The following is a 26,831-nucleotide window of genomic DNA, read 5'->3' on the forward strand; positions in this document are numbered from 1 at the left end:
GCGCCACTCCCCTCTTAACTACCCTTGTTTTTTTATTCAAAAAAAAAAAAAACAAAACAAAACAATTGATTGGTTGGAAAGTTGATTGGCCCCACCATCTCTCCTTCTTCAATCGGTGAACCCACACCCAAAACCCACCCCGAATCGGGACCCCGCGGTGATGGCGGCGGTGTTCCCGATCGGGGAAACCCCTCACCGAATCACCTCCCCGAATACGCCCCGGACACCCTAAAAAGGAGGGGGAGGGAGACTTTTAATGAAGGAGGGGTAAAATTGGAAAAAAAAAATATATAACTTTTCAAACATTTCCCATTTCTCCATACGTTATCATTTTAAAACAAAAATGGCACCATAAGATCACAAATTTTCTTATCTTTCATTCAAGTATATTCGAGCATATTTTTTACGACATAAAAAAAGATTTATGGTGTCGTCTTGTTTTCAACACTATTATTATAGTAGTGCACATGTGTAATATAACATGTACTACAATTGCATTACATGCTTAAAATTAGCTTTTTGAGTCTAGTTTAGCTTTTAGGGTTAGTTTTTTTGGAGGTTTAGGATTAGGATTAAGTTTTTGGGTGTGGGGGGAGGGAGGGTTTAGGTTTTTAGGGGGGGGGGGGTTTAGGTTTTTTTTTTTTTTTTTGGGGGGGGGGGGTTAGGCTTTTGGTGGGAGAGTGAATTTAGGTTTTTGGGGGTGGGGGGGGGGGGGGGGTTTAGGTTTTTGGGGGGTGTCGGTGGGGGGTGGGTTAAGTGGTTTAGGCTTTCTGTATTAGTGCACATGTGCAGTACAACAAATTTTTTTATTTTATTTTATTTTTTTTGAAATTTTTTTTCCATACATAAAAAGTAGCGATTTTTCTTTAGAAAATTGTAAAAAAAAAATAAAAAAATTTGGTATTTTTTTTGTATTTTTTGTTAGTTTTTTGGTTTTCTCATTTAAACTAGTTTTTTGGTTTTCTCATATATATATATATATATATATATATTTGCAGATTTAGTAGTCTATCTAAAATTTTCTTCTTTTAGTTTTAATCAAGATTCTTTTATTGATTGTAGAGAAGTACTTTCAAATTTTTTATGTTATATGACAGGTATATATTATGTTCATGATTTAAATGTGTTTTTTAACAAAATGTGTAACAGTCAAAATGATAAACATCAATGATCAATCACCTGATATGGTACTGTATATACACGACACAAAAACAAGATTTTATACATCAGTAAAGAATCTCTGTTGTAACTTTTACATGACTAAAAGGTTCATTTAAATGCATACAATGAAATATAAAAAATTTGAACATGAGATATTGCTAAACAAATCTGGCCTATGGCCAACCCCAAACATTGGTAAAGAGATACAACATGAGTAGCGATGTAGGGTATAACATATAACCCAGGTACCCGGTCCAAAGTGGGAAAATTGTCCTCGTACTCGTGAAAATTCCCATCACTCCACAAATAATCAAAACAACTAGAACTTCAGCCGATACGTCCCATGGTAAATCTCTTATATACACCGTCAACAAAAATGTTGTCAAGCTACTCATATTGCTCATGAACACTCCTGAATAGATCTGCAAAACGATAAAATACATAAATAAGGCCTAACTACTTTTCAACATTAGTCGTTTTAGTTGCAAATCTCGTCTATATGGTGACGTGTTAAAAACATGGAATACTATACTCTACATGTAAAAAAGGTCTTTGGAGCTAGGGAGTCTTTGTGAAGCAGTCTTTCTACCCTCTGGGATAGAAGAAGCATTTTCCGTCATTACACCACCAATATCTTTGTTATAAGCGAGACTTTATAAGGTACGTTTGTCTACTATCTATATGGTGTTGATAAAACTTGAAAGTAATGTATCTTAAAAGTGAATTTAAAACTAAAAGTAATCTAGTAAGTGGATGAATGAATAGATGAAAATACCTGAGAAAGAGTTAAAGATACAGCGCGTTGAGTCTTGTGGCCTGCTGAATTGATCGTTGATAAGAGACGTGGTATGTTTATGGCACACGGTATGATAACGTATGGGATAAGGAAGGAAGGGATGTTTGCATCAGTAGCAAAACCCGAAACATTCATTATGAGTGGAAGTGCAATGAGAGCCGTCACAACGGTCCCAGAAAGTACCAAAGCCAAAGCCTTCAAGTACTCCCAAATCAAACCATCATCATTAAAGTTTTTCTTCTTGGGTATCAAAGGTAGTTGTTCTTCATCTGCGCCCTATATATAGAAATACAACAAAAGTCACTTTATTTCTTAATAACCCGATCCTTGTACGAATGGTGTTTTCGTTTAGAGCTGTTTTTGAGTTAAAGAAGGTTGATTACCTTTTGAGATCTTTTAAAGATTCTAAGAGGATTATAATCATTTTCAGAGAGTGATTTCCTTGCCTCTTGGAGCCATTTTGTTAAAATTGTAACGAGCTCGTCTTCTTGAATACAGTGGTCACCATTGAAGTCAAACTTCTCGATGATTCTTTCTACAAGATCATCACTTAGTTCGCCATCTGCTTGCAGATGTATTCCTAAAAGTAAAGTTTTCAACTCAGCATGAGTCACTTTACCATCATGATTTTTGTCAAGTTGTTGGTGAAGACTGCACATCAATATTTCACTAGATCTTAAGTGTTTTTGAAATAATAAAAAAAGACATAACTTTAAAGGCGGGTACTAACTCTTTAATAAGCTGCACATTTGTTTTTCCGTTTGTAGATAGTAGTTTCAGTAATTTGTTCTTGACAAATTTTTGCATAATGTAATCGAATCTTCTGTTTTGAATCCATGGTTGGAAGATCTACATATAAATCAAAAATGGTTATCTTCACAAGAAATATGAAATGTTTATGTGTCAGCGGTATTAATCAGTTTATTATTTTCATTTTGTTAAAATCTTTTTATGTTAATTTTAAAAAGTAGTACCATTATCCCCACTGTTAGATAAATTTATCCTAGATATTGTGTGGCTTGAGACACAAAAGGCTAACCTGATACACCGCGTAACCAATGAAGAAAGCCGAAGTAAGAATGAGAGTGAGCAGAACTATCTCTCGGGTGACCGTAGTCACATTGATGATCTTTGGGAGTTGAAGAATGACAAACGGGATCATTGATACAAGCATGATTCGGGCAGTGTGGCTTGTTTCACTATCAGTTGTAACACCATATGCTAAGACAAAAATAAGACATAAGAGTTAACCAAAGCCGATACTTTGGCTTGTGATGTCTGGTTGCTTATATTCTGTGTAAGAAATTTGACTAATATAACAACCTGATAATTTCTTTATAAATGATGGCTCTTCTCCTGGAATATGTGGTAAAGTGGTATCGTTATCAACTGCAAGATCATAGCTCCCGAAAGCTATGACAGATGGCCAAATCAATGTTAAACTCATAACTGCTGATCCCGCTAGCACATTCATTCCCATTGCGGCACTAAACGATGCCCCCGTATCGTCGCTCGTCAATCCATTCTCTGCAAAGTTATGTGTCAATAATATTAGAGTAAACAGCCATTTCGTCCATGTGGTTAGATCGTTTTTGTCACTCTCATCCAAAAAGTTTTTTTCTCGCATCTAGGTCCTTGTGGTTTCAAAATATTGTCATTTTCATCCACATCGTTAACCACATCCGATTTTTTGCGTTAAAGTATTTATATCCTTTTATATTTGTATTTTATATTGTGAAAAAATTGTTGAGCCGAGGGTCCTGTTAGGAGTTCCTCTGGCTCTCTATCTCTTGTGAAACCGTAATAAAGCTAACTTTTGCTTTCATCTCACCCACCTAAACCCTATTCTCCTAATAGTGAGTATGTTTGTTTACTACATGACCGGCCCTGAGGGTGGGTGGGGAGTACCACCGGACAGGGCCCGATATTTCGAAAGGTACGTTATATAAAAAAATCCGATATATATGTAAAAAAAGTAAATTAATAGGGTATACCCATATAAACACCAACATAGGCCCACTTACAAAACTACTTTTCTGGTTTAGATTAGTTATTAGCCAATTGTCACTAGGTTTAGATCGCCTAATACCCAATTGCGTTAAGGCATAAGGGCATGTTTTTTTGAGTTCAAACAGGGTACACGAATTCTCGAGGCCGGCCCTGGTTTACTAAAATATTTTGTTATATTATATTTGTTACTTACTCTTGGTGATTTCGTTTATTTATTGAGTCTTATAAAAGTCCCTCAATTTTTTAAAAAACGGGTGACTTGACGACTTGTATACATGTCCACCATGGATACAAGTGGGTCAAGTTATGTTATACTTTTTTTTTTTGAACGGCAAGTTATGTTATACCTAGGAGCTATATCATCAACTCACATTATAACCTCCAGGGGCGGATTTACATGGAGTGGTCCGGATTCACTTGAACCCACTGAATTTTGAAATTTTAATAGAAACTGTATATATAATTTTTGAGCGAACCCATAAATAAAATGTTGAATGAACCCACATGCAAAATTGCTGGGTGGTGCAAGTGGTAAAAGCCTTCTGTTATGCAGTTAAGGTTACTTGTTCGATTCCCACCTCTCTCATTTTTTAAAAGAGTTAATTGCCTGGATGGTCCCTGTGGTTTCACGTTTTTTCACGTTTAGTCCCCACCTTTTGAAAATAGCAGGTATGATCCCTATGGTTTGTCATTTTGTTACTCGGATAGTCCCTGAGTAGATGTCAGTTAGTTTGGAAATTGCATGTATGCTCCCTATGGTTTGTCATTTTGTTACTCGGATAGTCCCCAGAGTAAATATTGGGGGACTATCCGAGTAACAAAATGACAAACCATAGGGAGCATACATGCTGTTTTCAAAAGGTGGGGACTAAACGTGAAAAAACGTGAAACCACAGGGACCATCTGGGCAATTAACTCTTTTTTAAAATTAATTTTAACGCTTTTCTTCTAGATTGATTCACAAGCCTTTACATTTCAATAAATTTGTTGGCGCAACTTCAAGTTATTATACCTATAACATTTAGGAAATTGGATGAATAGTGAAATATTATTATTTTTTTCTTGCTTTTTGACTTTTTTTTATTTTTTTTCAAACCAATTTACAATTTTTTCCGCTTTAAAATTACGATTTTGCCATCAGTTTAAAATGACGTTTTTACCACCAGATCAAAATAAAATTATGCTTTTGCCCCCGATGAAAAATTACAATTTTGCCGTCGGTTCAAAATTACGAATTTACCCCGTTTAAATTTACTGTTTCGCTATTAGTTTTGTTTTCTTCCTCTCAGGTAAATTACGATTTTACCCTTAATTTAAATTTACATTTTTGTCATCATTTTTGTTTGCTTTCCTAGACAAATTACGCTTTTGCCCCCAGTGTATAACTAACTACAAAGACAAGAGGAGGAGTAGTGCCAGGCCTGGAACTCCCCCATTGGCCCAACCAATTTACGATTTTATCACCGCTTTAAAATTATGATTTTGCAATCAGTTCAAAATTAAGCTTTTACTCCCAGTTCAAAATAAAATTATGCTTTTGCCTCAACTAAAAATTACAATTTTGCCCTCAGTTAAAAATTACGATTTTGACCCGTTTAAATTTACTGTTTTACCATTATTTTTTGTTTTTTTCCCTCCCTGCCAAATTACGATTTGGCCCTCAATTTAAATTTACATTTTTGGAATCGTTTTTCTTTGCTTTCTCAGTTAAATTACGATTTTGTCCCTAGTGTAAAATTACAGTCATGCCATCGTTTTAATTTTTTTTTGAGAAAATTGTTGTAGTGCTTTATTTTAATTGTTTGACTCGGTGTAATTTTTATTCGTGTCAGACGACTTCCTGACACACGCTCATTTACTATTAAAAATTACAATTTTACCCTCAGTGTAAAATTATAGTTTTCCTATCATTTTTGTTTTCCTTAAGTAATTTTTGGAGATCGTGCTATAAGTAGTATGTACAGGTAACCAAAACACGGACGTACATGTTATGATAGAGAAATATTCGGCTTAGTGCCCCGCAACACGGACGGGGCAAACCCCTAATTTCTACAAGATGCCATATTGCCTTTATTTTTTATTTCCTCTTTTTTTTTCTTTCTCTTAAATGTTATTATGTATTTTTTGTATAATATGTCTATCATTTTCGAAAAAAAATATCTAAAAATTAATTTTGAAACGAGTTATGATTGTGAGAGTCCATCTATTCAAAATTGTAGAAATGTAGAATGCTACTTAGTTAATAAAAAGTTTAGAGTGCATCTGTAGTAACAAACAATGTTGTTTTGGTTATGAGCGGTTTATAATGTATAAGGTTAAGGACTTTTAGGGAAACGGAACATAATTGTCTTAATTGTGCGTATGATCGTCGTTGTTGTAGGATATTATGGTTATAATGATAATGAGACACAATATACCCAAAATATCACTTGTGTAAAGTTACTCTAGGACTACGTTAACTTAGTTCTTAACTAGAATTTTAGAGCTAATGTTAATGAAAATTTGACATGAAATTTAGGTTTTTATTATGTTCCGCGACATGACCTGACCCGACTCGACCTGGTCCGAAAATCTTACCGTATGGTTGTGAAATTTAACCACCCATAAAAATGAACCCGTAGGAAAAAAATCCTGGATCCGCCACTAATAACCTCGTTGATTGGACATTGGATCGAATGTATCCTTTGACTTGGTCAAAGTACAAAACTTTGAACATTCTTTTTTTTTTTTTTTAACTGCAAGCTAATATATCTTAATCTATTCGTATATCCATCAATACCTACACCTTAAAAATTTGAACGCACCACTTTAAAGGTAGAAGGAATACAACTTAGCATCACAATATCACACTATATCCCTTGCAAACATTTCTATTTTTAATTTGAGTTAATTGTTTGGATGGTCTCTGTGGTTTCACGTTTTTTCACGTTTAGTCCTCACCTTTTGAAAATAGCAGGTATGCTCCCTATGGTTTATCATTTTGTTACTCGGATAGTCCCTGAGTAGATGTCAGTTAGTTTGGAAATTGCATGTATGCTCCCTATGGTTTGTCATTTTGTTACTCAGATAGTCCCCAGAGTAAATATTGGGGGACTATCCGAACAACAAAATGACAAGCCATATGGAGCATACATGCTATTTTCAAAAGGTGGGGACTAAACATGAAAAAATGTGAAACCACAGAGACCATCCGGGCAATTAACTCTTTTAATTTTTAATAGTACATTTGTTAGTTAATATATTTTTGAAAAGTTGTGAATTTAATAGTACATAACTAGATATATTAGTTAATTTTTGAAAAGTTGTGAATAAATGTATACAGAAATATCATGAATTATTATTGTACGTGTTGATATCTGAATGTGTGTTGATATCTGAATGTGTGTTATATATACCATAAGTTTTACATATTTAATAAAAACAAAATAAAATATTATTATATCACCTATAAGTCGATATGTTGCTTATCTGATTTTCAGAATTTGTCATTGTTGTCGTTCTATATTATGCATAGATTTACATGATATTTTCATTTAGTGTTTCCAAATTTTTCTTCCGATATATCTTTCATTTTATAAAGTTAAGTTAAATAGTCAAGATATATTATGATGTATGTTAAAAAAAACTAGGATTTCTTCGCCACGTTTTGTAGCAGGGAATCCACATACGATTCAAACGGTAAAGATAAGTTTTAAGCTACTATATTACACTACAATATATATTCAAAACTAACTTGTTCTAATTAGTAATAATGACCGGTTTTAAAACATCAATTTTAGATAACGTAAAAGCAAATTATTAAACTTTTTTGGTGGATACTGGCTTGGTTCATTTGCTAGAAAAATTATATTACGAATTTAGTTGTATAAAAACTAACAAACTAAGAGGAAAACAAAGGTATCGGGTTAAATGCCAAATATAATTTAAGTATAAGAATTAATCTGGAACTTCAAAAAAATATATATACTGTAGCACTGTACTAGTGTAAAACAGTTTAAAAATGGTAAATATTACTTTATTAGAGTTCAGGAGACGTTTGATAAATTTATTAGAACTCAAGGGGTAATAATGTAAATTGATTTAATAAAAACTAACAGAACTTGAGCGAGGCAAAAGTGTAAGAAGCAAAACCTTAGTGGTTAAAAAAAAGTTGTGAGATGGTTACAAATGTTTTTTTTTAAAGGAGTAAAGTAGTTAAATGCCATAAAGAAGAAGAGTCAAATAGGTAAGGGGCTGTTTGGCAACATCTGAATGTTTGAGTGTTGAACCAGTAAAAGGAATGAATCAATAAGTGCTGAAACACCATTAAGAACCTGTATAATGCTTAACCGTTCATAGATAAATATCTGACCAATTCAGATTAGAGGTCTTAACCATTCAGACTCTGTATAAATCTTAACCATTCAGAGGTAAATGTCTGAAACATTCAGACATCTGCTCGTGAAACAAACAGTCTGAACTATTAAGTGTTGAACCAGTAAGAGGTCTGAACCATTAAGAGCCTCATTAAGAGGTAAACAAACAGCCCCCTAAGTGTAATTAAAAATGAAAATGGAGGGGATAATTGGTGGTGTAATAAGTAGTTGTGTTTTAATCTAAATATAGAAAAAAGATCAAATACAAATACCCTTATCATAGTATCAATAGGGTGAATATATAAAAATACTCGGTGGTATTTTCATAATTATTTACTCGTAGAGTAATTATCAAAATTACTCTACAAAAGATCTTGTAGAGTAATTTTGTAAAATGTTCTTATAGGGTAATTTTGATATTGTAGAGTAATTTTGATCTTGTAGGATAATTATCAAAATTACTCCACAGATGTATCTTGCAAAGTAATTTTGATCTTGAATGATAATTATAAAAATTACTCTATAAGTGTATCAAAATTACGTTGCATCAAAATTACTGTACAAGTGTATCAAAATTACTCTGCAAATTTATCAAACAACATACAATTAAAAATTACTTTACAAAATCATTTGTACTACAAGTGCATCTTGTAGAGTAATTTTGATCTTGTATGGTAATTATTAAAATTACTCTACAACTTACTGTGAATCAAAATTACTCTACAAGTATATCAAAATTACTCTCTAAGTTTGTCAAACAACATACAATTCATGATTACTCTACAAATTTTGTAGAGTAATTATGATACTCTACAAGATCAAAATTACCCTACAAGAACATTTTATAAAATTACTTTGCAAGATCAAAATTACTCTACAAGATCATCTGTAGATTAATTTTGATAATCACTCTACGAGCAAATAATTACAAAAATGTCACCGCGTTTTTTGGCTTTTTCATGCCTTTCGTACGTTTTGTACGATAAGACACTTTATACGTGAACTTAACTCATTATATATAATGTGCTATCATGTTTCTTTGGTAACACATCATTCATTTACCGACAGATACTATAACTCGGGTAATCTGCGAGTACTGATCTTGGTAATTTCCATAAAAGATAGTAGTACTTATGGTCTAGTTTTCAATAGAGTATCACCGATGGAGTACTGTCAGTATTCACTTTCTTCGACGATTATGAGTAATTGTCCATCCATAAAGAGGCGGATACAAGGTAATTTTAGGGTGGGCCTATATCCACCTTAGATTCATCTTACATTGGAAAATACTGTATGATTTTTGTAACTTTTATACCGATTTAAGCCACATGAAGTTGAGAGGCATAGTTTTGTCTTGTTTTGGCACATATGAATGTAAGATGAATCTAAGGTGGATATAGGTCCACCTTAGATTCATCTTCATATGATTTTTGTACTTTGTGTCTCCTGACCCATTAAATTGGATTTATTTTTACATTTGACTTTTCCTAAATAAAGTTACGTATTATTTTAACCTTTTTAATGCAATTGTTTTTCCAACCCTTTTTGAGACTTATCATTGTTTTCAATATTTTGTTATCTCTACTTTGTTCTCTCCTAACTTTGTATGTAAAAACTGATTAGTAACTTGTATTGATTACTAATTGTGTATTTAGATTAAAATTTCTACCTAAAATCATATATTTAAATGCTTGTTGAAATTATGTAAAATAGGGTATTGGCAAAATTCTTAACAAAATTATTGCTATGTTTTCTTTTCAAAGTAAAATATTCCATGTTATCTGAATATTTTTGTGTTTGATCCGACCCAATTACCCGTCTCATATTGTGTCCCCCGTAAATAAAATTTGTGGATCCGCCTACGTCCATGAACCTCACTTATTCTGTAGCGTTTATGGGAATTTGAAAATAACTCAAATTGATAAAATCACTGATGTAGTTATATAATCATTTCTTAATAGTAATATATACTTATTAATTACTGAACATGATACTATATAAATAGTATTATAGGGGAAGGTCCTATGCAGAAAACTAAATATTGCGAGAACACGCAGAACAAAAGGAATCACTCATTTTTTCAATCCTAAAAAGTAAATTAAAATGTTATAAATGTAAGATTTATTGTTTCTCATACTAGAATTTAAAACAAAATATAAAAAATCTTCAGTTTTTAAATAACCTACACACATGTAGGTTATGTGTAAGCTAAATTAACTACATATATGTAGACTATGTGTAGGAAAAAATATATGATTTTTTTACGTATATATAACACACATATGAATGTAAGAAACATAAATTTAAGAAATATGAGCTTTAAATCACAAAATTTAGTGATCTAGAGTTGTTCTTTTTATTCTCGCAATAAGTATTGTTCTGTAATGATCCCTATCATAGTATTATATTAGTCATGTAAGCACGCTACTATACAGGAAATGTAAGATAGGTAGGTAACCATGACTTCTATAATATTACTATAGAAAGAAAAATGTGATATGATTGAATTTTCGAAAACACGTTTGTCAGAAATAAAGAAAAAAGGAACTTTAGTCACAACAAAAGTCAAAATAATAGTATTACAATAATGTAGATATGTGATACCCAAAAATTTTGGGCCAAAATTAGGATATTTTTGCTGGACAACTTGAAAATGAACAGAAATTACACTTACCAAGGATGAGGAAGAGCATAGGAAAGTTTGCAAGAATGTAGAACAAACCGGCTCCAAAGATACCGGGTCCAATAAGGCTGAAGAATTTATCCGACCCGTTTGATATATAGCCTTGACCCATAGACATCAAATACTGATAAACCATGATCAAGAAAAGTCTTCCCCAAAGCCCACTTGTGCAGGGCAAGAATCCATATGGAGGTACACAAGTGACTGTTGCACCCTCAATAATTCCAAAAAAACTCATCAAAACCGCCACGAATATGATAAAACTATCAAACTTCCGGTATGTTTTCATCTTTTGTTCTGGTGTTTCTATCGGCCAAAGCGTTGATGATCGAGGTTTTTAAAGTCTTGGTCTTGAATGGCCAGTGGGGTTGGATTCCTAAGATTAAAAAACAAAGATGAAAATAAGATTCTAAAAGGTTTAAGAAAACTTTAGGGTTTTAAAAGGAGTTAAACCGTGATAAGTGAGTCTTTTCGAACCACAATGACTTCAACCAACGTTAGAAGGTTTTGTCCAACTGAAGATGATTGTTGAGGCTTTTAAGGTTTATAAATGGTTTGTTTGAGCAAAACTGTTTTATAAGAAGACAAAGCTGGTTGCCTGTAGGAAGGTGACGATGCCTGTGCGTAGGAAGGTGACGATGAAGCAACTTGTGTCATTAATTAGATTGTCAAAACTTGTAAATAATCATCTAGATCCAGCTTGGAAAATTCAATCCAAGTGGTTTCATTGGCTTATAAATTATCAGATTTCACTATTATAGTTATCTATACGCAAACACACTATTATCATATTTAAAAAATAACTTTTATAATCATGTATAGTAACACACTATTATCATATTTAAAAAATAACTTTAATAATCATGTATAATAAACTAGGTTTCCCTATTTTAATCACATATAAATTTTATAATCATGTATAATAAACTAGGTTTCACTATTTTAATCATATATAATCATAGTAATTAGAGAGTTGATATCCCTTGAAAATAATTCATAACTTAAACCAAATATATATCATACTCGATTCTTCGTACCCGTTTGTTTTTTTTAAGTATGACCGAAAATAATGTTTCTCGAATGTATTACACTAACAATTAAAGGAGCAAAAACTAACAACCTAATCCATCGAAAAAGGCTTTCACAGACGGACATCCGTCGGTAATTGATCGTCTAAAATATAGTCGTGGGTAATCAATTTTGTGATAGATTAGCGATGGATCACCGATGAAACTTGTAGCGACAGAATTACTAAACAATTAAATAAAAACTATCTGTTTAGTAATAAAATACCCTATAATAATGTCTAAAGTAATTACTCATATAACCCAGAGTTCTGCAACACGATGATCGTGTATCCACATTAATTCGCATATCACTCTATACTCCATCAAATGCCTACTTAAATTTCACTTTGACGTTACATGTAATGCATCCCACCTTTAACTCGCATATCACCAATTAAGTCTCATTGGTGCATTCATAAACGCATCTTCTATGTGATTGACTCTATGTTGTCTTGTGTTTCACTTATTCTAAGTGATGGCAAACATTGATTGGCCAACAAACTAGTGAATATGTTTGAAAATCTATCAATTAAACTGATATTTATTCAAAACTCATATATAGAGGTCTTCAGATTTACTTGAGAGGCTTGTTAGAGACCCCACTTATGTAATATGCTATATGGACGATACTAAAGTAATCATGGCTCATAATGGGTTCTTTATGTATAAATCAACTACACATGTGAGTGGTAGCAGTTATGTGACAACCCGAGAATTCAGGGTCCTTTCCTACGAACCACTTGTCTCGCAATCTTGTTTTGACAATTTGTTTTATGATAGGTGTAGTTTGTTTGGATGATTATAAGTCTTCTGATGTTTGGATCTAAATGCGAGATGTTTAAATGTTAATATGTATGTGTAATGAAAACTCAGGATAACTAGAATGGTTATTCGTCTTCATCAATCTCAACGACGAAGATGGTTCTTCGTCGAACCCTTCTTGACGAAAAATGGTCTTTCGTCGAGCCGGTTTTTCGCCCAGAAGGCCCGCGGCCCAGATCCATTCATGGCCCAACATCCTTTTGGTTGTTTAAAACCTTTGTAACCGGGGAAACATCAACCCTAAAACTATTTTCTCTTCTCTTCCTGTGTGACGGCAACATGACATTGATCGAAGCTTTCATCTCGACCTTAACATCCTCCTCATCATCTCGAAATCTGTGGTTAGTACTATGATATCTGTTCTAATTCTGATTAACCGTATTTGTTTATGTGCAAACTTAATTTGATTCATAGGGTTGATTATGAGAATCCTTATGTTAAGTATAGAAAAAAAACTGTGATTTTGATTGTAAGAATAGGATCGATAACTAAATTAAGTGTCATGGATATTGTAGGTCCCTTTTCTCGAAGGATCGAGAACAAACCTAAACCTTGTTATACAAACTCACTAGCGAGTGCGGAATCCAAGCTAGCGAGCAAACCGGGATGATGCAAGAACAAACACAAGAACACACAAGACTCAACGATTAACACCACTTGTATTAATGCGTAGAAAGTTTCCGGTTACAAGCACAATGTTTACAATCAGTTTGCAAACTCTCAAAGTGTGTGTGTGTGTGTTTCGGACAGAATGCTCTCAACTCTCTTTCTGTCTGTCTGTGTGCATCTATCTTCTGTCTTGTGTCCACTGAAACCAACACACTGCATGGGTATTTATACCCATACACAGCAGGTCTGGTCGAAGGATCTGATAGATGGTCCGAAGGATCATCTATCGATGACAACATGTTCGAATGACCAGCAATGACCTCGAAGGATGATCCTTCGAGGTCCAACAATTCGAAGCATATCTTTCGAGGGGATCGAAGGATCCACATCATCCTTCGATCCCTTATCCTTCGACTCAGACACTTTACATTACAACATATTGGCCAAGTCAAACTAGGAGGATAGTTGACTTGGTCAACTTACAGACTAACTTAGGACATCGTTTATACACAGACCGAATACAGACAAAGTACAGACACAAGTGCACCAACAAACTCCCCCTTGGCTGTAGCTTTGTCTTTATCTTCCATAGTTGTAGACTCGTCTCGAACTTCGACGGTCTTTGGTCTTCGAGTTCCCAAAACTCTGATGTCCTTTCAAGTCTTCAATGTCGGAGGATCTTCAAAGTCTTCACGCCTTGAAAGCAGAGAGTGTATCAACAAACTACCCGTATCATGTAGGAAGTGTGTTGACAAACTCCCCCTTAACATAAGCTCCCCCTTGAGTTATGCTCGTGAAATACTTTAACTTTATGAAGTGAGATCCTTGTGGTGTTGATGATGGCCAACGGCAACTCGATCATATTCATCTTTTGAGCGCCTTCTCGTCGTGTCTTCATTCCAAAGCTTGTCATCGACCATGTTCTCCTAGCCTTTAGAATCTGCACATGCAAGAAATCTAAACGCATAATGAGAACAACTACTTGGAATATAGTTAATCATAAACAAGTGACACACTCATGACCATTATCACAATCAAACACCGTCCGACAGTTTGAAAGTTTAATAAATTTCTCGATTTTAGTCTTTAACTTTCAAAAACATGCAAATTTCGACCGTTTATGAAGATTTAGTCAATTCGGTTTTCGTTCAGGTTTCAGGCAACGAAGACTCGAGCTCCAACATCGTACGATCGAAAATAAAGTAGAAAGAAAATCTTTTTGGCTTTTATAAAGTTTATATTAAAACACGGATTTTAGGCGTGTTTTTGAAATTAAAAGACAATAATTTAAAATCCTTTGAGTGTTATCAAACGACATCACCGCTAATGTCGTGCTGATATGCACCAAACGACGAAACTTGTTTAAAAGAAAAACAATAAAAGTTAAGCAGTAAATAAATAAATATATACAAACATTCTTTTTGCGAGTTTCGAGGGTAAGAGAATCATATCAGTGTACGGTCATGCCAAAACACTCTTGTTGTTCAGTTAGTTAACATTAAGATAAGCATCCTATAACAATTATCGGTATTGTTGTCCACTTAAGCTCAACTTATCAGATGTAATCATGGCGAGGGGATACGTTAAGGTATGATTTATACTTACCGACCGGTGTTCATCCACATCACGACACATTCCCGTATCAAGGTATGCACGAGAGTTCATCTTACCGGTGAGTATACCGATTATCATCTGTTTGACCGTATAAGCTGTGAGATACTCACTTATTTTGATTTGAAAACAAGCCCTATGTGATATAATCACTTATTGATGAGGAACTTGATTTTCATATGCATGAGGGCACAGGTGCAAGTCCGTGAACAGGTCAGTACTTTCGTACAGCAGAGAGACGAACTTGACACCCGGATAAATGTGATATTTTATCACTTATTTGTTTTGGACATGTGATTGTTTATCACTTATTGAGGTCGAATGCAGTATGTAATATGTACACGTATGTATAGTATCATGGAAGATCTAGACTTGCGTCCCCGTTATTTTTCGGTAAAAGATACAACCATGATACCCAGATGATAAGCAGCATAAAGACCGAATATCTCAGAACCTCGGCAATCTATCAAACGAAATTTCGGTACTAAGACCATATGCCAATGAATGATTCCCACCTGGTCTTCAGTCGATTAAGATTTATATCACCCTGCACACTTTAAAATGATTGTGAGCCTACCGATACATCTTATATAGAGCTGCTTATCGTTTTTCATTTAAGGTTTAAAGAGGTTTGGATAGACCACTGATGTGCTATCATTTTCTCTTTTGCTCTCCAGGAAACTCATTTTTGTTTTTCTATTGTTTTTGTGTTTTTGAAATTTTTCGATGTTTTTGAATTTTCAGATTTTTGGATTTACTCCCCCTAAAATCAATAAACTAAGACAAATTTAAAAACACACAAAGGTATTTACAAAAATGATTTTCCGATGTTGGTTTACTCTTGCTTGACCTTAATGCCGTTTACCAAAATTAAGTTTTATCAGAAAAGATTTAACAAATTTTGGAAAAGTGAGTTGGCATGTCGGTAAGCGGTGCGGACCATGACAACATTGATGAGTTTCATATTGAAACAATCACGTGTGAGGTGATATCCGAGATCAACGTGTCAGGTCAAAGAGTGCTGTTCGAGATAATAATAATTCACAAAGTAGCTTGAATATCGACAAGTATAGAAGGGATTAAGAATTTAAAGGCGTATCCTGCAACTGTTCCGTGCATTGCAAGGAATCTAAGTACTCTCCCAACTGGATATCCACCCGGTGTGGACTTCAAAGTCGAATTTGCAACTACTGAAAAGTCTCTTGACAGCAATAGAATCGTAAACCTCCGGGTCCGGCTGGTCTTCCACATTGTACCAGCGAAGGTCTTTGACTTTCTCCTTCAGAAATGGTGTGTGGATGTTCAATCCAAGCCAAGCCGTCGACACACATTTCACTTCATTCGTTCCTGAGGACCCGATCAAAAACCATAATGACCAAATTTTGGCACATGCTTCATTTGGTCGAATTTTCCAATTTCCAATTTCTTTTATCAGATATTTCTTCTTTTCTTTTCCTCTCCATCAAAGGCAACAATTTCTTCTGTCGCCTATCTTGTGCAAGGACATTCCACTATCAACAATCTTATGACTATCGATAGTTCCTCCTGGAACTTCCTGCACACTCACTCAGAGATTAGTTGGAGAGGGGGACCCAAGCCTTCATAGACTTGGGTTGCCCCTGAGAATCAAGAAATGTAATTTCAACCTCTTGATAATTTTCAAACACAATACCTCCCCTTGAACCTTTACCTGTTTTAGGTTTCCAAGTTTGTTTTTGTTTACCAGAGTGTGTATTATGTACATTTTCTGGTTTTAATGGTTGTGACAAACTAGGTTTCCTTTTAACAGTTTCCGGTTTTAAAGCCTTTTCGATCACCTTTACATTTTTACGTCGTTGTTTCGTTTCTTGTTCTTTAATAGTGCATTTATCATGTTTTGCAGAAACAGGACGACGTTGTGAGTGACTTTGTTCAGAGGGGATTCTTTCAACAAAATTTGGTTTGGGCAAGTTTGTGCAATCTTTAATGATGTGCCCAGACTTCCCACATTTGAAACAAGTTCTCCTTTCAACAAACTTAGGAGAATTTGTTCGACTGGCAGATGTTGAACCTGTAGAACCTGAGGTACTAGCTCGTTCATCACACCCGTTTGTGTGTTGGGTGTAATTGTTATCGCTGTTACGCTTCAAAATCTTGACTTTTTGTACAAAATCGGTGTTTGATTTGTTTTCAAAAGTCTCAATTTTATCCGTACCCCTTGATGCTACAAATTTAACATCTTTTGCTTTCTTCTTGTAATGAGCTCCTTTTGATTCAACCTTAGCCTTTGGCTTTGGAGCTCGTTGTTGTTGTTTACCCTTAAAAGCAATTGGTTGATGCTTTGTCGGTGATTTCTAATTTCCAAATTGTTTTCTGATTTCAGCCTTTGGAATTGGATCACATTGAGTTACAGTAACTCCAGGGATCGTCTTTCCCAAAAACTTGCTTGTGTTATCTTCAAAAACTTTATCAATCAAGGATGGATTGACATTTTTAATTGGAAAATCATTGTTTGAATAAATTTTAACATCTCCGACCAAAGTGTACAACAAATTATTGCTTTTAACAGCAAACACACTTTCTTTGTCATTCTTGACATCTTTGACAGGATTTATCACTTTCTTGGCAACAGGTTGCACGACAGGAGTAGGAGGATCACAAAGAATATGATTCTCAATTGGAATTTCTACTCCTTTCGCCTCATCAAGTGATTCATCCTGGTCATTCACATCTGATTCATCATCTGAAGAATCACATTCCTCAATAGTTGGAGGACTTTGATTTGAAGCACATGATGACTTTTCTTTGTTATCAGATGAGCCCTCCGATGAATTGTCCGGTTTGAACCCTAGGCCAGTAGCAAATTCCTCAACATCAAGAGGCACACTAGGTTCATACCGAGGCATTTCCTCTTCATCGGGCATCTTGGTATAGTTGTTCATCAAAGGGGGCGGACATTTCTTATATCCTATCCCCTTCTGATTTCCTTTCGGTTGTTGAACCTCGATGATGTGATCAAGCACAAATTGGGAGTTAGAATAACTATCCAATTTTTGTTTGATCGCATCATGCTCGCATTGGGCAATGGCTAATTGCTTTTTGGTTTCCTCAACAAGATTAATATAATCATTAATACTAACTTGTTTATGATAAATAACTTTGTTCAATTCGGAAACACTTTTCTGTAGGGTTTCAATTACAGATTTAAAATCCTTTTCGTTTTGAGTTAACACCATGTTTGCCTCTCTGCACTTGGATAGTTCAACAACCAAACTTTGATTGTGACTATGAACCGTTTCAGATTCACGTTTCAATTCATCACATTTAAGTTTCATATCGGCACAATCACTACATATGCTAGGAGTTTTAGCTTGAACCTGACTTGTAGAATCTGTGACATTATCCACAAAGGCAGTCTGAGAAGAGAAAGATCCATCTTCAGTGAGAATCTTCTCCATTTCGCTCGATGTAGCATCAGCTTTCTTGATCAAGTCAGATTTTTGACCTTTTGTCTCCTTGGCATCATCCGACAAATTATCAGCTTCAGAATCAGTTCTTTCGTTTAAATCTGATTTTTCATTTAAACCTGATTCTTCATCCGAGCTGCCGCTATATCCTGAACTGTCATCATTTCCCGAAGGTTCATCATCATTGACATTTTTGACAATTTCAGCATAGAACGCAGTTCTTGTTTGATCATCGTTTCCTAACTGTATGTCCGGACCACAATCGACACTTTGATCAAATTGAGGTTTTGTTGTGGAAACTTGAGGTTGTGGTTGTGGCTGTGTTGGGACAGGAATGCACGACCTCGGATTGAATTGAGGTTGTGAAACAGCTGTTGACTGAGGAAATGGAAAGGAACTCGTATTGGACACAAAAGCAGTTTGAAGCTTCGGTTGCTGAACAGAACCAGAACTAGAACTAGCTGAAGGACCAAAACCAGGCAAATACATTTCTGTGTTTTGAGGAACAAGAGCTCGCTGAGCTTTCCGGATTTCTTGGTCATTCTTGTGTTCCAGCTTCTCAATGAATTCATAGATGTTGACTGTATTCAGAGTACCCGTATGCTTCAGCTGCTCAATGAATGAACCCCACTTTGGTGGTAGAGCATCAGCAAAACGTGCTACCATTTCCTGTTGAGAGACACGAACACCACCAGAATACACCTCACACATCAAACGGTAATACCGAGTAATTATATCATTTAGGGTTTCATTCTCTAAAAATTGAAATGATTCAAACTTCTTCTTCAACAGATCATGACGTGTCTTTCTGATAGCTTCATATCCTTCTCCTCTCGCTACTACAGGATTCTGTATGTTTTGATATTGATTCAACAGCAATCCCCATTGACTTGCACTTATTGATGGCTGTGGAATCATACTCTTTGCCCAATCTGCAATAGAGGTTAGTTCTTGAGTATGTTGTGAGTTCAAACTCCAATCCCAAGGACTTGTACAACTCATTTTTGTAAAATGCCACTTGAAAATCTACACAAACACAACTGTTAAGTGCAAAACAGATAAGAACCGAAAGATACAATCTGTTCGAAAGATCACGACCTGTTCGAAGGATCAACAATGTTCGTAAGATCACTGTTGAGTTTCGAACAATCACTTCGAAAGATTCACAAAGAAAGATCCTTATCTTTCGACTAATTATCACGAAAGATTCACAGTTCGAAAGATCTTTATCTTTCGAATACTGATCTCGAAAGATTCACAATGAAAGATCCTTATCTTTCGAGATGAATCCTTATCTTTCGAACTACTATCTTTCGAAAAGATTCCAAACACGAAGGATAATTCTTAGACTTCGAAAGACTACTCGAAGGATGCTAATCTTTCGAGCTGTCTCTGATCGAAAGATGACCTTTCGAAGTCGAAGGATATCTTTCGGAACTTCTGACACAACTGACACAAAGTTGACGGGTAGGTGGGAAAGGTGATGGGTTGGTGCACAACTTTCGGCAGAAAGTATGTGCAGACACAACTTTTCACCAAACTTTGAAAAGTTTTCCCAAAATTGATACCCTTATCCAGAAAAATCCGGTCACCTGAACTCACCGGAAAAATTGCCGGAAAAATCAAAGTTACTTAAAAACAAGTTTTCAAGTTACCCAACCCAACCTTGAACACTCCCGAAGGTTTAGAACGCGTTTTTATGCAGAAAACTACCAAAAACAGGTGCTAAACCAAGTGTCCAAACACACCAAAGAACTTGAACAACCCGGTTTTAAACAAGGTAAAGAGCCAAGCTCTGATACCACTTGTAGGTACCTTTTCTCGGAGGATCGAGAACAAACCTAAACCTTGTTATACAAACTCACTAGCGAGTGCGGAATCCAAGCTAGCGAGCAAACCGGGATGATGCAAGAACAAACACAAGAACACACAAGACTCAACGATTAACACCACTTGTATTAATGCGTAGAAAGTTTCCGGTTACAAGCACAATGTTTACAATCAGTTTGCAAACTCTCAAAGTGTGTGTGTGTGTGTTTCGGACAGAATGCTCTCAACTCTCTTTCTGTCTGTCTGTGTGCATCTATCTTCTGTCTTGTGTCCACTGAAACCAACACACTGCATGGGTATTTATACCCATACACAGCAGGTCTGGTCGAAGGATCCGATAGATGGTCCGAAGGATCATCTATCGATGACAACATGTTCGAATGACCAGCAATGACCTCGAAGGATGATCCTTCGAGGTCCAACAATTCGAAGCATATCTTTCGAGGGGATCGAAGGATCCACATCATCCTTCGATCCCTTATCCTTCGACTCAGACACTTTACATTACAACATATTGGCCAAGTCAAACTAGGAGGATAGTTGACTTGGTCAACTTACAGACTAACTTAGGACATCGTTTATACACAGACCGAATACAGACAAAGTACAGACACAAGTGCACCAACAGATATCAAGTGAATACGTGGTACGGCTTCGTGCATGATGATGATCTGGTAATCTAGGGTTCATGGCTAGGTTTGATTTTGAAGAATTGATAGGGTTACAATGATGATTTCATGCTAACTGTAATGCTTCGTAAGACTGATGAACGTTAATGTTATGATGTTACTAGCCGTGATGTTTAATGATGTTATTGGTAAATTGTTGATAATAATAACGATGATGTGCTTGCACAATGAACCTAGAAACTGATTGGATTGTGATCGGCGATGGGTAACTGTAAACATTAGGGTTTAGGGAAATGTTGAAACTGCTTGGGTTGGACGACGAACAACCCCCGACGAACAACACTAGTCGACGAAGAATGTCAATCTTTCGTCGACACACCGGTTGACGAAAAACAGAATGTTTCGTCGACATGTCCCTAACGAACAATGGGGACTTTCGTCGTGCATGGCCTCGACGAAGAATGGGGATGTTTCGTCATGCATGGTCTTGAAGAAGTATGTTCTTCGTCGTGGAAAATAAATAGATGAGAACAGTAGACAGTTAAATGTATGTTTTGTAGTGCATGATAACCAGAAATGAGGGTTTGACTTAACTGTTGTGAGTAGTCAACTTATCTGTAAAACGTTGTTATGCATTACGTACATGGGATGTAGACTTGTTGTGATCTGAATACTTGTTATGTGATACACTATGGTCTTAGCAGCAATTGTAGTCTATGGGAAATACGTGATTTAGTTGTTATGAAACGGGTATTTTGGTAACAACTGTTGGAACATGATTTGGATATGTGATTGTGAAACTGACTACTCTTGGTAACCACGGTAGGGTTTGGTTGACCAACTGGGAACGGGTAATGTAACGTAACATACCGAGCAAATCTAAGGTGAGTTCACTTCTCTTGAGCATGCGTCCCGGTGGGTGGGACAATCAATGGGTATTCCTGAGAGGAATAAGTCTTTTGGGTAAAACTGGAATGTTAGATAATACACTCATTTCCTATCACCTTAAGTCCCATCTTCTACCGAATAGTTACCTGAGAGGTAACGGGGTATTAGTTGATAGCGCTATTAGGCTTGGCAACCTCACATCGTACCTGAGAGGACGGGCGTGAACTAATGACCCCAGTGTTGACCATTACTTTGATAGAAGCATTGGGGAATATGGCAAATAATCTGGAGCCATCGGCGGTAATCGAGTTATTAACAACATCAAATCTCTAAAATGTTTAAACTGCTAACTGGTAACTAAACGCGTAAACAAACTTTGAACTCACCAGCGTTGTCCGATACACTTGTCTGCATGCTTGCAGGTCTATAGGTTTATATCATTAGGACTTGCTGTCTGGGATGCTGGAGTGGTCATGGGTCGACTTGCATGGAATCATGAGACACGTTCAAAGGCTTTATACACTTGGGTTATGGAACTCTTAATTAATGTAGTATGCTTCCGCTGAAATGTAAACAATGTTTTGTGACGAATATTTTAATAAATGAAAGTTTTATTTGAATTAATATTATGAGTTCAATGTGATTGGTGGCTGGATCCTGGTACGTTACACGCCCCGCGGGGTTCCCTGCATGTGGTATTTTGGGGGTGTGACAGTTTGGTATCAGAGCCACTGGTTATAGTGAACTTGGTTTTTAAAATGTTTTTATAAAACCAGACTATAACCAAACAGTTCTGAATACTTGAACGCGACCATGACACTCAGCTCCAGATTGCAAGGTTCATCTTTTTACCTGCTGCATACATTACATGACCAATACACATTTGTTTATGATGTAGAGTACGGACACACCCTCGTCACTGTAGCATGATTACATGAATTGCTTGCTTACATTATGATGCGTTGATAGTTTGTCATAGTGTTTGGATTTCTATGATCTTATCGTTTTGATAACCTCCATTTGACATGAGTTAGGAGGAACTGAGATGAGCATGCAAATCACAATATTATTGTGGGTGCACACATAATAATAATGTGGGGTGCATGCGAGTCCCAGTGAGCCTTAACAAGTGAGGAAGGGATCCTGTTCCGTTATTCGATCATTGAGAGACATAACAAACCTATAGGGGTCATAGCAGTGATTGTCACCTACTCGAACGTGATCTCTTCACTCCTCTCCGAATCCTTACGAATCTCGATGCTATCGAGTATTACCTGAACGCTCATCTGAACGTCTAGTGAACTGTGTAGAATGCTAGGTGCTAGTGCGAACGTCCCTGGGTTGGAAGTCACAGTGTCGAATGATTGGTCTATACTCTTCTCACTTTTCTTCGTTTGCTAGAATTTAACGTATTGATGCCTTAGATCCCGAAGTGAGATCACTTATGCAACACTCTCGCAATATACCGTGTATTACTCAATCAACTTACAAGATCGATGAACAGGAGGATGAGCGTAACACCGTACCGACTTCAAGATTAGGACGACCCTGATTACCGGCAACGAACACCAGCAAATTGGCTTCAATCAAATCCTTAACTCTAGTCAGTGACTTATGGGAGTCAACACTTACGAATCAATCAGGACATAATCGATGACAATTGACTATAGAGTGGAATATGTAACTGCCCACACCATGAGTAGTGCCTTAGGACGTGACTCGGAATGTGAAAAAAAATGGACCCTGTTGGTGAAAGGTCGCAGGACTCTGTTACAAGCAATGACATTAGAGGCAACAGTCACGGCGACATCAAGGTACTCGTAATTGTAGCCTACAGTATGGAAACGAAGGTGTCCTCGACAAGGATTGACCGTGTTAAGTCAAAATGTCAACAACCAAGGGAACAAAGATGGTATTGGGAATTCTCGTAACGAAAACAACAACACTGGAAATGATGCTCATGGAAGGGCATTTAGGATTGGCGTAGGCGACGCCAGGCATAATAGCAGCATGGTAGCTTGTATGAGTAGCCCTGTTCTTTTTAACCCTGATGCTTCTTGAAACCGAACCTGTCGTGGAAGCAGCTGATGGCAAGACAATTGAAACCTCATATGTTCGTTGCGATGCAAACTCGACCTTATGGGACAAGTGTTCGACATCGACCTTCCTTCTGATGTCCTTGGTAGTTTTGATGCAGTAGTTAGTGTGGGTATTCAGATATCATGCAGATATACCATGTGAGAAGAAAAGTTAGCATCGTTATATGATTTAGATATGCATTGGGAAGATGTGTACTTACACTCGAACCCAGAGAATGCAAAATATGTAAAACGATTAAGATATGCATTGGGAGGGGGTGTATTTACACTCGAACCCGGAGAATGCAAACATGTAAAATGATTTAGATATGCATTGGGAGGGGGTGTACTTACACTCGAACCCGAAAAAATGCAAATATGTAAAATGATTAAGATATGCATTGGGAGGAGGTGTACTTACACTCGAACCCGGAGAATGCAAAAATGTCTCTTAACGAGCCATTTTTGTAAAACGTCAAACTTGAGGACAAAGTCGGAATATAAAAGTGAAGCAAAGTCTTAATGCATACCGGAAGGGTTGTGTTGGATCTGAGTTTATTTTTGATTGTATTTTGTGTTTGAAGTTAAGATGAAAATGGATGAGTTGTGTAGCGGAATTAAAATGAAAACAAACTTTGCATACAATCAAATGAGAGTAATACTTTGATCAAACATCTTTTACACAATGAACCGAATGATTGAATTTAATTTCAACAACGATTACAAAGATAGATGTATGAATGCAAACTCCCCCTCAGCCCGAGCTCAGTAGTTTGTTCGTGCAAAGAAGACGAATGATGTAAAGAGCTAATAGAACAGTACAAAGTACTGAACTATTTATAGGCACTTGCAAACTACTGAGCATCTTTGCTGACGTCACCATGAAAGTGACATCTAACCTCCTAACAAACTCTAACCTCTGATCTATACAGACACTGCTTGTGTTAACTACTGCTAATACATTCTATTACAAAACAGACTTTAGAATAGCTGCTGCAACCTTCTACTGCTGTGAACCCAGCAGCACTTGTCCGGATCAGCAGTGCTTGACTCAAGGCAGTAGATTGAATCAGCAGGACTTTAGTCTTCCATCAGATCTTTAGTTGAGCAGCAGTTATGAGTCAGTAGTTTGGTAAGATCAGCAGATAGGAGGTCATCAGTAGTTGTAATCACTTTCAAGGGGAGAGATTTGTGTATCAGCATCTGCTTATTCATAATCCACTGTTCTGATCCAGTTTTGGCTTTAATTATCTGTTCCTCTGATAGGGTTCAATCCCAACAATCTCCCCCTGGAACAGATAATGCCAAAACCCTTCATTATTTGTGGATACTTTATTGCCTCATTAACAGCTCCCTTATCTGACCTTTAAATTGTAATTCAAAGTCAAGGGCATTTGTATCTTCATCATCCCTGCTAAGTAGAAGATCAAGGAGATCCTGCAAATCTTCAAGACTCAGGCCAAGAGCTTGTTCCCTTGATATTTTCTCCACTACTCCACCAGACCTGAGCAATGTCAATACGCAGGTCTGTTTGTCAGTTGCCCACTTTTGTATTTTTGAGCCTGATGGGTTTCTTGGGAGATGTTTATTTGCAGAAGTATTTGGTGAGGCTGGCCGGTTCATCACTGGCTGAGCAGTGGTAGCAGAGTTTTCCTGTTCAAGTTCTTCTTTTAACGTTCTTAACAAGCCTTCTTTTAAGACAACATTTCCAGCAAGAATTTCTTGAACAGTTTCAGCTCCAAACTGGCTTTGTGTCCTTCTTTTGTAGATGGCAGTACCAGCTGGAGCAGTGGCTCTCCTGGTTTGCAGCTTTGATGGTCCTTTTGAAACCGCTGCTTCAGGGTAGTCATGTTTTTGAGGAATTTTTGGATCTTTCTTCCTTAATTCCTCCAACCTTTTGTAGGTTGACCTGACCAAATCTTCTTTCCATCTAACAACTTGTCTTTTGGTACCAAATTCAGCAACAACCAATTCTTCTTTCATTCTTTTTAGTTCCAACTGCTTTTCAGGTACATTCTTTTTGAACTTTGCCCAATCAGGAGGAGTGTGAGTGACTTTCCTTTTTATCATAACTTGAATTCTGGCTGATTCAGCTTCAAGCTCTGGAACAGTCCACTCTTTGTACATGTGTCTCTCTCCTTTGTATTTCTTGTAGAACATAATGCTTTCAATGTAGTCTTTCTTCAGAGTTTCAGCTGCTCTTTCTGAAATTTGTTGACTGACATTTTTAGCAAAACGTTCTAGGGAACTGACTTGTGTGAGCAGATATTGGTAGTATCTTGATACTTCTTTGTCAGATTTCCCTTGTGTGTTTCTTTTCGAGATATCCTCTGCTTCCTTGGCCTTTATCTTCAAATATTCTTCAATGTTTTTGGGCCAGGGATATCCTTTGATTGAAGGCAAACTCCTTTTGGCAGGGTCATCCTCAGTATAGAAGGATTTTATCTCTTCTCTGACAGCTTCTAGTTCAAGAGGGAATTGAACACCTGCAGGAGGTAAGGGTTTGTGCATTGGAACTGAAGAAAGTGGAACTGGTTTTGGTATATTGACAAGAGCTAAAGGTTTTGAAGATGTTGGAGATGGTGAAGTGACATCATCTTTGGGAATTAGCCTTCTTCTCTTTATTTGAGGAGGGACTGATGATGTTTTGGATGGAAAGGTGGTTGTAGTGGCAGTGGTTTGTGATAGACAATCAGTTGTTGAAACAACTGGTGTTCCAACCACTGTTGTCTTTACAGCAGAAGTTGTAACAACTGCCGTCTTCTGCCTTTTGACAGGAGGTGATTGTGATTTAGGTGGTGATGGAGGTAAAGCATTGGATGTAGTGTGTGTTGAAGTGGGAGTAG

General features: G+C 36.3%; 1 protein-coding gene across 2 annotated transcripts; it reads right to left on the minus strand.

Moving 5' to 3' along the window:
- Positions 1–1,208: 1,208 nt before the first annotated feature.
- LOC110937275 (sodium/calcium exchanger NCL2) lies at positions 1,209–11,638 on the minus strand. Of its 2 annotated transcripts, XM_022179669.2 has the most exons (8): positions 11,459–11,638; positions 10,997–11,381; positions 3,281–3,484; positions 2,997–3,178; positions 2,688–2,806; positions 2,341–2,608; positions 1,937–2,233; positions 1,209–1,583 (listed from the first exon to the last, which is right to left on the minus strand). In XM_022179669.2, exons 2-8 carry the CDS (start codon positions 11,292–11,294, stop codon positions 1,335–1,337), a joined length of 1,617 nt encoding a protein of 538 aa, XP_022035361.1. In that variant the 5' UTR covers positions 11,295–11,381; positions 11,459–11,638; the 3' UTR covers positions 1,209–1,334. The 2 variants fall into 2 exon arrangements, with proteins under 2 accessions (XP_022035361.1, XP_022035362.1); XM_022179670.2 differs by having other exon boundaries at positions 10,997–11,638.
- Positions 11,639–26,831: the final 15,193 nt, after the last annotated feature.

The sequence above is a fragment of the Helianthus annuus genome, chromosome 4, assembly GCF_002127325.2.
Source record: "Helianthus annuus cultivar XRQ/B chromosome 4, HanXRQr2.0-SUNRISE, whole genome shotgun sequence".
Lineage (NCBI taxonomy): Eukaryota > Viridiplantae > Streptophyta > Magnoliopsida > Asterales > Asteraceae > Helianthus > Helianthus annuus.